The sequence below is a fragment of the Falco biarmicus genome, chromosome 12 (assembly GCF_023638135.1).
Source record: "Falco biarmicus isolate bFalBia1 chromosome 12, bFalBia1.pri, whole genome shotgun sequence".
In the NCBI taxonomy this organism is placed as follows: domain Eukaryota; kingdom Metazoa; phylum Chordata; class Aves; order Falconiformes; family Falconidae; genus Falco; species Falco biarmicus.
In genome coordinates this window covers 26,498,263-26,511,115 of record NC_079299.1, presented here as the reverse complement: position 1 = coordinate 26,511,115, position 12,853 = coordinate 26,498,263, and the positions used below count along the sequence as shown (strand labels likewise).

The 12,853-nt window shown below is 38.5% G+C and overlaps 1 protein-coding gene across 1 annotated transcript in view; it reads left to right on the top strand.

The window, feature by feature from the left end:
• Window positions 1–12,853, top strand: part of SPTLC3 (serine palmitoyltransferase long chain base subunit 3) — an 86,830-nt gene that overhangs the window by 39,419 nt on the left and 34,558 nt on the right. The window contains exons 5-6 of the mRNA XM_056357442.1: window positions 8,165–8,289; window positions 10,467–10,560. Of these exons, the coding sequence (XP_056213417.1) occupies window positions 8,165–8,289; window positions 10,467–10,560 (219 nt within the window). The remainder of the gene's footprint in view (window positions 1–8,164; window positions 8,290–10,466; window positions 10,561–12,853) is intronic.

Below are 12,853 nucleotides of genomic sequence, written 5' to 3'. Positions count from 1 at the left end.
TCTTGCTAAATGTAAAATAGTTATTCTACATTCCCAGAACAGTAACTTAAGACTGTGTGTAAACACAGTTTGGAAACCAACTTCAGTGAGAACTGTGACGCCCTGCTCGTGCTTTCTGTAAAATAATAATGCACACACCACTTGAACATGCTTTTGTGGTTGAACAGGGATGGCTAGGAAACTGATAAAAACAGTGGCTGCTCTTCTGAGATTTGTCCTCCGTAAAAAGATATAAGGCTTTTCACTCCATTTTTAATTCCATGCTCTTTTAAAATAATAATAAACAACTTTCTTAGCATCACAGTTACATTTAAGACACATTCCTGGGGCTTTTGTGGGACTTTCAGTCTGAAAAAAAAATATTTTCCTTTTTTTTAAGACCAAGCTAACTACTATCCCTTAGGAGCAAGATCTTTGGGTTATAAGTGGTAGTTCCATGAAAGCATTAGCTTATTGTTCAGTGGTCAGAAAGCAAATCAAATACTAGAAATCATTAGGAAGTGAACAGAAGCCAACCACAGAACCTCAGTATGCTACTGCATAAAGCTGTGGTTGGCTGTCGTCTCAAGTACTCTGTGCAGTTCTGGTCAAAAACATTTAGCACAACTGGGAAGTGTCAGAGAAGGGCAACAAGGATCATCAAAGGCCTCAAACAGCTTTGGGTAAAAAGCTATTGAGCTAGCTGTCTTCAGCTGTCAGAAATGCCTATCAGAGCCCAAAGGAGGACATCACGGAAATCTTCAAAATTATGTGTGGCTTGGAAGAGTGGTCAGGGTTGGCTGTTCATTGTCTCTTCCACTACAATATTCTACAGGCCATCATATGAAGTTGGTAGAAGGTTTCCATCTAAATACAGGAGGCAGCTCTTCACACTGGAGGCTGGCAGACCCAAGGAACTCATTGCAAAGAAGTCTGCAGATCCTAAAACTTTACAGTCCATTGCATTCCAGGGGACACTGGTCACATACAGAGGACAGATCATCGACAGTTACTAGAAATACCAAAAAACTGTTTTCTGATTCAGGATATCATTACGCTGAAATTAGTTAGAAGCTGGGATGCTACTATATATACATGTTCGTCCTGCTTTCATTATTCCCCACTCATCAATACAAGACCACTGTCAGATGAAGTATTATGGGCAAAAGGGACCTTTTGTGTGGCACAGTGCATCTAATACTAGCTGTTTAGCATTATTTTCTGTAATTAGTTGTTTAGTATTAATTTATATTATTACTTATGTGCCTATGGCCATTACTGTGCAATCATTAATACCAGACCTGTGGACTAGCAAATCATTGTCCAAATTTGGCTTCAATCAGGAACGTGCACATACTTATATTTTCTGTAAAGTTGAGCAGTATTTGCTATAGAGGTAGCATATAAGGAAATAATAAAGCAGTAACATGGATGTTTTCAGTATTTCTGAGGACACTAAGATCAAAAAGGCATTAAGGGAAGACACTTGTAAGAGATCAACACAAAGAGCAACAAGAGAGTTGCACATATGCTTGGGGCATGTCTTCTAAGAGCAGTAGCTTGGATGAATGTGGGAAAGTGGTTGTTTGCAGATGGTAGACAAAAGGCAAAAAATGCTGATATCATGGTCTCTTAGAGAGGAAAGACTTTTCAGTTCTGTGTGGTGCATGGGATGGAAGGATCTTGGCAGCAAAAATGTAGGCATAAGTAAGACCCTTCAGAAAATCTCAGAGAAGCTGGATATGTAGAATGAGGATCCTCTTGGTCAGAGGGACAGGCTGGGAGGAAAGATAGAGCTGTTCACCTAGAACGGTAAGAGTATTTTGAGCACATCTGAGAACACCAAGGGTAAACTTACCAAAGCCAGGGGGAAAGATGCTGCATAAACAATGTGAGATGTCAAGAGAGGATAGAGATCTGCACCTACCATATCTAACAAAACTGACCATGGCTGTAATCTAAATTAAAACAGCTTTTGTCCAACAGCAGTCTCTCCTGCAGGTGAAGAAAAAGTAAATTTTTTTGTTTCTTTGGCTAGTTTATTATAAGCCAAGAAACCAATCAGGGCATCACAATGCAGGCAATTTCATTTTCCAGGGATAAATACTGGGTCTGTCAATAGTTCTTAAATATTAAAGGATTTATGTAACTGGAAACCAGCTATTAAAGTAACGGGAGCATTTGGAACTTTAGGGTATTTCATGTAAACTACTTCCAAAATTTCTCTATGTTATATTTATGTTTTGGTTGTATTTTATGTATTTTAATCTTCCTATCAGAAGTATTGTTTTCAGCTTAATGAAAATGCTGATTAATGGGTATCTAAATAAATTTGAAATAGTATGTATTCCTTCTATATAGTGAAAAGAATGACAACTTGAATGTAAAGTCCTTCTTTCCCATGCAAATCAATTTATTTAATGGCTGGAGTGAGAGTTGGCTACTATTGGAGGCAAGCTTACGAGCCTTTTGTCTGAGCCCATCGTGTCATTCTTATGTTTACAGTGAGCCTTTCCTAAGCAACGTAACCTAAAATTATTAAGGGAGAAACATGCAAATTATTATTTAACACTGTTTCCTGCTTGCTGATTGCAGGTGATAATAAAATCAGTAATGTTACACATTTTTAAAATAAAGCAGATTATCATGCCCTGAACACACTTCTAGGCTTAGCACCAGGGTGGTGGCGGGGCTGGTCACGTGAGCAGCTGGTAGTTCCAATGCTCTGTTTATCTAACTCACTATTATTCCTTATGGAGATTATATACGTGAGTAACAGGAGCAAATGTATCATTAGCACTGCTTAAGCCGCCCAGCAGGATTCCTGCCTTTTGAAATCCTTCTCCAGTGATTATGCCTTGGACCGAAAGACAAGACGGAGCCTGCACAGAAGGCTTGCAGGGGTGATTCATTGTGGAGGGCATGGTTAGGAGATCACCTTTGAGCGCCTGGCTTGCACTCAGCTGTAGGGCTTTTTGTTTGAAGACTTTTTAATACTTGATTGTGATCTGATTTCTAAAAAGCGGATCTGAAAACCTGTGCCAACATTAAAACTACAAAAGTAGCTCCATCTACTTCCTTCTATTAGGTTTTAAGGCCTAATCTGAATTTCTAGCAGCATTTCAAGATGGTAAAAATAGTTATTCAGTCATTGGGTTTTTTATACCACTTCAATGCATTAATTAGGACCAGGGCTCATTTTAAACTCAGTTCTGTACAAGCACAGAAATAAATGGTCCATTTTCCAGTTAGGAGAAAAACATAAAGAACTAAACTTCCCATAACTTACAGTTTCCAAAGAGGAGCTTAAGGAGCAATAGAACCATGTTAATGAGGATTTGTGTGTGTGTGTGTGTATATATATATCTGTGTTTTGTCATCTTGGCTACTTTCTGATAAGGTATGGTATAAAATAGGAAACAGTTCACAAGAGGAATTTTCCTTCTTTGTCATCTCCTGCTAACATAATTCTCCTTTTTGCGCCTACCCTTGCATAAATAACTGGTCCAACTTATAATCAAAGAGTCAAGTTTGTTCCTGGTATTTCACCATTGCAAAAGTATGCCTTACAAAACATGATTAAGCTCTGGATAGTCAGTCTTCTGGCAGGTGGAATTGAAGGCATCAGGAGTACCTAAGGGTTGTGTAAACCTGTTCAAATGTCTCCAATATATGATGTTATTTATGTACATACAAATATTTAGATACTTAAGATACTGCCATCCAGGCTTTGTCATGAAGAGGCTGGACTTAAATTGTTACTTTTAGCTTGGTTTTTTATAAAGGAAAAAAAGGAAACAAAACAGGAAGATCTAAATTAAATTATAAGTTTTGTTAAAATGAACCTTTTCTTTTCTGAGAATCAGTAAATTACACAGGTACATTATTATATCTATGACACCTGCAGCATCTTTGTGGTATGAAAGCCCTGTTGACTAGTAAGAACATTAAGAAAGCTTGAGCACTTAATTTCTTTCAAATGCTTCCTCAAAACCCATTTCTTTTGGGGCTCTTTTATGCACATGCAGTGTTAAATGAGCAACTACATAACATTCCTGTGTCCTTCCCTCCCTCTGTCTTGCCAGTATATATCATTCTACAAGTTTAGGCTTTGCTCTTGGAGTGGGCTCTGTATGGTAGTGGTGCTATTGGCATCATCCACTCTTGTAGAATGGTGTAAATAAAACATTTTCTGCATCTCTGTTTCTTCATCCTTCTAATAAAACCTCACTCAATCTTGCTTTTTTAAAAGTATGTAGGTGTTTCAGTAATGTTATTTTTCATCTCTGACAAATATCTTACCAGAGTGAGTTTGTGACCTTAAGTTTCAAATGTGGCAGGAAGGTTTAGGTATTTTATTCTGTTCCCCACCCTCCTAAGAATACCTCTGACAAACCATAATTTTCATACAGTAATGGTACTTATTCATCTTAGTAAGTCACATCAGTGATCCATAGGATTTCCAGTCGCTGTCCTTATGTGGAAGTAGCTTTTATGGGAATCTGTTATTTTTCTTTCGTTGTCTTGTTGCTTATATCAGCTTACTTCTCCAGCTTTTGTTTAACTTGAAGGTATTTTCCTGTCTTCTTTGGGTCTTAGAATTCCAAACAAGAAATTCTATTACATACTGTTGCCAGTGTTGGCAGTTTAACTAGTACATGTCATTAGCACATAAGAACCTGAAAGACTGTATTGGGCAGACTAACCAGTGGCATAAACCACCTTGTCCAAGCTGAAAGTGTCAAATCTAAATAATGAACTGTATAGATCATGGGAAGTGCGTTTTCAGGCTTTATCTGTCTAGTAGAATGACAGTGACTTTCAACCCAAAAGCATGGTTAAAACTATGAAAGCCTGCCAAAGCACAGGGTATTTCATGTTCCCTGTCCCCAGAGTGCAGTGGCAAGTTAATGGAGGGAACTAGGTCATCAGATTTTGAAAAGGAGGGCATTTGCTTTGAAAAGTGTGGAAATTTGTGGAGGTGGTTAACATCGCAAAAGTCCATTTTTTATAAGATCTTCAATTTTACTCTCCATAACACCTGTACAATCCCAGAACACAGTAACACCTGCTGTTCAGCAGGGAGAAATAACAAGATATTTTAAGGGCGATGATAACCTGACTTGAGGCTGCTAAGGTTGTATTCAATGAAGACCAGTGTAATTCCTGCCTTTCTTATGTAGCTTGAGATGTTAGCAGCCTGTGCCAGTGGAAGTTCCTTTGGATCAAATTTGCATGTGTCTGGTAGTGCTGTTTTTACTTGTTGGGGTGGTTGCTGTAACCAGCTGAGAATGCTAGTAGATAACCTTCGTTCCAGCAGAGCATATTTGACCCCTTGTTTCCGCCACTGGTCCACTGGAGAGAAGTGATATAACTGGTGCAGTTTACATGGTGTCCAGAGACTGACCAATACCGGAGAAATCTTATGATATGGTTAAATAATTGCATAATTTATTCAATAAATTCCCCTTTTACTTTAAACCTGGGAAAATGCAAGCTGGTGTGCTTTATCAGCTCTATTCAATGTATATTGCTGTCACAAACCTCCCACTGTCAGTACTGATGTGTATTGTATTGCTTCTACCACACCTCACCTACCACATACATTATTGCCATTATAATTAAAGTAATTCAAAAGAAGGACTTATTTTGCAAATAGTTGTCATTCAGGTTTTAGTTTTGCAAACCAAACCCTCATTGATTCCAATTTGTATTCCAGGATTTGTAGGCAATAACAATACATAATATCATCTGCATTCTCTGCTAGGATTAGTAAGTAATAAGTAGGAATCAGTCAATTTCAGAATGTCTCATTCTTCACAGTCACAAAATCAATAAAAATAGGTCAAAAATGTGCTGTTCCTTTCTGGTTCATCTAATATATGCTTGACCAGAATAGTCTGTAGTGAGTCAGGCTTTTCTTGTTTGTAAAAACAGAAAACATATGATGTAACCCCAAAAAGCAATTTAACTCCACCCCAGTAGTGTTGGATTTATCCCTGGAAGAGTCAGCAACAATTCTGTCATGCCTTAAGATGCCTGTCTTGCAAAGCACATACTACTTGTTTCTCATGCTTGCACAAACCTCCTCCTAATTCAAGCTGTGACCATAGTGTGGTTGACTTCAAGCTTCCATTTCAGACTTCGTCTTCTCTTTGTGTGCCAATAACCCTCAAGTGACAAAATAACATCTGCAGGGAACACTAGGGCAGGTGATTATGCTGGAACCTCCAGTTGTCAATGAGTGCTGCAACCAGGTTGAAACCTAACTGGGCCCAAAATGCAAAAAATACAGAACTAACCATGCAAATACACCCTGGGACTTACTGGGCTTACAAGTTAAGATGTAGATTCTCACACACATCTTTAGTGAGCAGCTCAACTATGAAACACTGTGTGGTTTTGTATGGCTAAAGGAGTTTGGCTACTAAGCAGTGGCTGTGTGCAAAGCCAGCACGTATCCTTGTATATCTTGGGATCTACAAATTCAAAAAGTAGAAATCCTCAAAAAACTTTATGCTGAGTCAGCTCACATCTAATGGAGGTTCTGCAGAGCCAAATTTTCTGCATCATGTTACCTAACTTATCAGAGCACAAAGCCAGAGACAACCCAGATCAATGTACACCCAATGTGATACTAGTGCAGAGGTGCTCTTGACGCTCTGCCAGAGTTGGCTCAGGTCTAGCAGAGCCCAGGCAGGCTCTGTGCAAAATCATGGCGCCACTGTTCTTTGTTGTCCATGTAATACAGGTTTTTCCAGAAGCCACATGATCCTTGCTCCTTATCTCCCTGGGTATGGGAGAGTTACCTGCCTGCATGATATTTTTCACATTCTGTTTCCAAGTGAATGCCAGTCTTACTTTGGATATTTAACAAGAAAAAATAACAAAAACACTACCTCACTGTAACAAGCTGAGTTAGTGCTGTTGCTGAAACTGTAATGCTGCCATTCTTATTTGGTTGGTGTTTTTTCTATGAGCTTTCCTCCATGGTGAAGGTAAGATTATCTTTGTGACTCACCATTCTTGTCAAGACACTCTAGCCAAACTTCTGCTTTCCTCCATTCTTCTGCCCGTGGTCCATCACAGTGAACACAGATTTCCTATTTCCATCAGCTGTAATTCACTTTCCTTATATTATTGTGAGATCAATTTAGGCAGTGCAAGTGAGGTGAGATATTCACTTCCCTAATTTTTTCTTCTGTTCCCTGCTTACAGCCTTATTCATAGGGGAAATGCTCTGTCAGAATCCACAGGCCACTTTCTTTTTTTCCCTACAGATCGTCCTGTAAGAGTTCCTTCTGCCTTGGTACCTGCAATGCACAGCCAGGCAATCAAAGACTAGAGAGCTGGCAAGTTGAGATGATTCATTACTGTTCAAAGTTACTTGTTATCTGAATCTCTTAACACCACTCTTTCATTTGTTGCCTTTTTTATTTTGTCACCCTTCATTGTGAGTTGGGTGGGAAAGATACAGTTTTTGTTGGATAGCTGGAACACCTCATTTGTTTGGAGACTGCAGGCGCTAATATTAGATCAGTAACGTGTGATAAAGAAGGCTCTCCAGTGTTGCCTTATCATTTATGTTTGACTGTTGAGAGGGAGGAAAAAGGAGAATTATCATCAGTTATGGAGAGTGGTGTGGCTTTCACCTTCTAAAACAGAAAAAGATGAAGAACACTTTTGGTTTTCTGTCCATACAAAATCATAATTAAGGATTTTGTACACATACCTAGGCACTCAAGAAAAAAATGGAAGAATTTTGTTGTCATTTGTTTTTATTTTCACATCCAGAGAGAACTCAAAGAATGCCCAAGATGTTTGTCCCACGTTTCCTATGAAAAGGAGGTGTTGCAGGGGGAGGAAATGGCAAAAAATTACTCTTCAGAATAAACTATGTCAAAGTTGTTGTTATGGGAAAAGGAAAGGTCTTCCCAAAGCAACTGTTTTGCTGCCTTAACAGCACTTGTATTTGTTAGCATTAGTTATAGTTGGTTTGCATCCTTGCTTTTTCTTGCTTTATCCCACATGCAGAAGATATAAATGGAAAACCTTCATTAGAATTTAATGTCATATAGCTTAATGACACATTTCTGGCCTGTTCCTTTTGTATGTTTTATGTCCTTAGAATAAATAATTTCCACAGTTTAATGAGATTTAAGATTCCCTGTGCTTATTTCTGCAGGCACCCTAGACAAACATATAGAACTAGAGAAACTTGTGGCCAATTTCCTTGGTGTGGAAGATGCTATGGTGTTTGGTATGGGCTTTGCAACTAACTCGATGAATATTCCAGCCCTTGTTGGAAAGGTGAGTACTTCCTTAAGGAATATACAGAACAATCATTTGTTAACTGTTTTAAGAACTCTTCCAGTATTCTGGGCATGTGTTAAGTGCAAAGGCTTGATTAAGGAACAAAGCTAGATACCAGGAATGCATGAGTCATAAGGCTGATGACGTTATGACCTTCACTATATGCTCCTTCATCATTTTTTCTAGCTCTGGGTGTTGCTTTCACACATACCTAGCGTCTGTTTAAGGATCAGCAATATGGTTGTTTAGCTTCTCTTAACAAAGTTGCTTCTCCTTAAAAAGTAAGCAAATGTTGCATCCCGTGTCTCAGGTGTTGTGGGATGAAGTATTCAGGCTACTTGCAGAGATATTGTCCAGTTGCCTGTGATGAAAGGTGATGATTAAAATATTTTTTACAACACTTTCAGAATAAAGAAAGCACAGTGTTTAGCATTCCTGATGAACAGATCTCCAGCCAGCCCTGCAAAGAAAGCAGGCAGCAAATGCAAGTCTAAAGTTGTGACCGTGTGACCAAAAGTTGGGGTTTTATTTAGTGTTGAAGGGACTTCATCTCCAATTTGAGGTACCTAACACAAAGGCCTAAAAATTCGTCATCCTGTCAGTCACAGCTCCTGACATAACAAGCAGATAAACTGTGCCGTTAGCTGGGAAAGTGCATAGCTCCTCTTTAGTTCATGCAAGTGTGAAACAGAAGTGTGTCATGCAAGTGGGAGACAGTATTTTCTTCTTGATGGAAACAGAAAGAGCTCACTGTGTGGTGTGTAATTAAGATTTCTTCTGAAGTACCGGCATAGGGGTGCAGCTACTTCTTTACTCACTATTGAGGATGAATCCAGCTTTTGCAAGAAATTTCTAAAATACTACATGTGTACAAGGGTTGGGCAGGGACAATTGCTTCAGCTGCCCAGAACATGAACTTCAGTCTGCAATGGTGCTGGAGAAGTTGTCCAACAATTTCATAAGGAATAGATACAGAGAATTAATAAAGATAAATTTATGAAATTGCAGACATACATAACAGCATAAAATGCTTGTCCCTTGCTTACCTACAAAATAATTTCCCCCCACTTAGCTGGCCTTATGTGGAGACTTAGGCCTCTGTCAGAGGTGGGATATTTAGGTATAAGTGCCACAGATAAAGATATTACTATATACATTATAACTATAACAATTTAGTATATATTATATATGTATTACAGATATTATATAATTGCCCTATGTTGAGGAGATTAATTTATTCCTAAATTTTCCTCTATAATTAAACCTAGCAGCTACATTTCCTTGTCAAGATGCACATACTCTTGCAGTATGTTAGTTCTGCATACCAGATTTTAGGCAGGTTTGTGTATCTCTCATAGGTATAATCTGTGTTTCCAAAATAAAAAATTACTTAATGTTGTGTTGCCCTTTGAGTAATGAAACCACAGCCAAGATGTGTAATTGTGTAATAGAAAGCAGAGCTAAATTAGGGTTCCAGTGTGAATTTCTACCATGAAACCTGGCTCCTGTCAATATAATATACAAATTTATTTATTCTGCATTTCTATTTTAGTTTCCAAAAACAAAATGAATTTTCAACAGAGTTAATTTATGAAAAATTATACTACAGGTGAACTGTATATGCATTTACCAGAGAACAACTCTGTCTGGTGCCTAGGCCCCACCTCACATTTTAATAGAGGTGGGATTTATGAGACACTGATCTGTTCAGCACTTTGGGTTGCAGAAACAAGATCAGATGTCATTCCAGCCTCCTTCCACTATTGTCATGCCGTCTTTATAAATGGAGTGGTGAATAAATGGAGTGGTGACTGCATTTTCCCTGCAACACAAATAGACTGTAGAAAGATGGTAGAGGAAGCAACATCACTTGGTTTTACTTTAAAGCAGTCAATCTTTACTAGTGTTATTCACTACTTTCCAGTTACAGGAAATATTTGGCTCTTTTGCACCACCTGGGAATGTCTGAGAATCTGATACCCCACTTTCTGCCTGCCTTTGCAGTGAGTCCTTGGCACCTTCAGAAAAGTGGCAGAAAATCCAGTTCATGCGTAATACCTACAGCTTCATTGGTGCAATGCTATATCGTAGACACACATGTATGCTGGCACACACATGCACATGTCAACAGCCTCCCAACTCATGCAGATGCTTATTGTACTCCTTCTCCACAGGGCTGCCTCATTTTAAGTGATGAGTTGAACCACACTTCTCTCGTTCTTGGTGCGAGGCTTTCAGGTGCTACTATTAGAATCTTCAAGCATAATAGTGAGTATTGAAGTTGGAAATATTTAGAGACAGAGTTGTTCACACCTCAAAGGCAAGAATGCTTCCTTTCAATGCTTGCTTTGCTGTCAATCCCAGATAATACTTTTGTCCAGATAGAAGGATTAACTATTAAACATTATGAGTGATTTTTGTTGGGGAAAAATTAATAGTGTAATACTGTAATTGCTATTGCACATGATTTGGGTCATCAGGTTGGATCTTAATTTCCAAATCCAGAGTCTTAATTTCATTGCTGTCTTTTTGACAGGCTGAATGACTGTGTGCTGTGATAAAGTTTTTATTGTTATTGTCACTATAGCCAAAATAGTACAAACATACTTATGGAAACATACTCCGTATTTCCTGCCTGTTTCTAGCAGGTTTAATGCAACCAGAGTTACATTAATGTGGCATTACTTTAAAACAGTTACCTCAAATTCCTAGGGGACTATACCAAAGATGCAGATCGTTATATCAAAAGCATCATCCCCAGTATTTTTTGAAGTATAATTTTAGTGTAGAAATCACACATTAACTTTGCAATCATATAACTATCTTCTAAAATACTTCTAAAATGCTTTTTAGCTTCTCTTTAGCTAATGATGCTGTGGTTACTGTCAGAGACATTGTGACTGGCTTTGATGACAAGAGCTTGTTCTTTTCCGTTATTCCCCATTGCAGTTCCCTTTTCCATCCCCATTGCTGCCACCAGGCAGTGATTGCCACACAAGTTATGAAGCTAGAGAAATGGTAAGGAATGAGAAAAGAGGTCTGATCACTTCTGTTAATAGCTAATACAGTCCCTTCTCTTTATTAAGTGTTCTGTTCAGCCCTGAGGTGAGCAAAAATGATTTATGCATATGCTGTAAAAGGCCCAAGGATCTGTTGGAATGAAAAGCACACTATAATTATAATATAAGGTGTTGTTATAATTAATATCTATTCATAATTTGGGCAAGAAGCAATTTCTGAAGATCATAGAAGAATTAAAGTTCATCTGAACCTGAATATTTTTACAGAAGTAATTATTCATAGATTAGACTGTAGTGTAGCCCAGTTTGATTCACTTCCGCAAATCTGGATATGCTTATCATGGTTGCTACACCAGGCTTTTCTCAACGCTTCCTTAGTTTGTTCAGTGCCTTATCCCATTCAAACTTAGGTTTGCATCACATCTTGCAGGATGACCTCTCGCTACCCAAATTCAAGTTTTCGCAGCTTCTCCACCCATCTACGCTGTGTGCAGCCCAGCTGGCTTGTGTTGCTTCCCATAGCATTTCAAACATTCCACTTTGAGGAGTGTATTAGTCTCAACTGCTAGGGAAGCAGTGAAGACATCACTGGGAGCTTCATTCTCTCTCTAAGGAAATCAGTCTCTAACCACCTCCCAATATTTCATTCTGCTCCCAAGCACCTGATACCTAACCAGCCTTTGCTTGCACTCACGATAAATTAAAGCTGATGTTCTTCCAAATAATGTGTGAACCTAAAAATAATAGTGGCCTGTCCCAAAAGCACTAAAGCAGCACCTGAAAACTTAGACAGTCCCTTCAAGGGTTTTAGCAAATATCAGTAGAAGCCTATTCAGATTGCTTTGAAAAACTCATTGCCTTCTAGATTAGAGATCTGATTTGACAAAGTCAGTCTTGTATACTGTTTCTGAGACATCATCCTAACTTATTTTCAAAATGAAACTGGGAGCTTATGCAAGTGCTGTTTGGAATCTAAATGCCAGCTTTTGTCATCACAATCTTACAAAATTACAAAAAGGCCTTGAGTTTTAACCTAAGTTGCATTTAGAGAGCATTTCATGGGAAGAAACTTCACATGTTCATGTTCTCTCTCTTAGCCTACTATCTCTCAGTACCTTTGTTCCATGTTTAGAAAGTTATTTCTTTTAAATATTTCCTTCATCATACCTGTAAGTTACACATCACCAACAGCTTTTAAAATCACATGTGCAGAAATGTATGGATATGCTTCTTGCTTTGGAGAAAATAGGATGTGTATGCGGGGAGGACAGCAATGAAAAGCATAATCCAGCAGAACCGCCTCTGTAACTTGCATACTTTCACCCAAAATGAATTAGACAGCCTTGTTCTATATGGATTTGCCAGGGAGATGTGTGATAAAGACAGTACAGCAAATTAATTAAGGGCGCATAACCAAAACTTCCACCTTGTGTTGGGAAGGTTCTTTTCAGCAAGGCAGGTGCTTGTTTGTTTTGTTAGATCAGAGCTGTGTGGCTTATGCTTCCAGATTATCTTTCTTGCTAATATGTGGATATATAGCA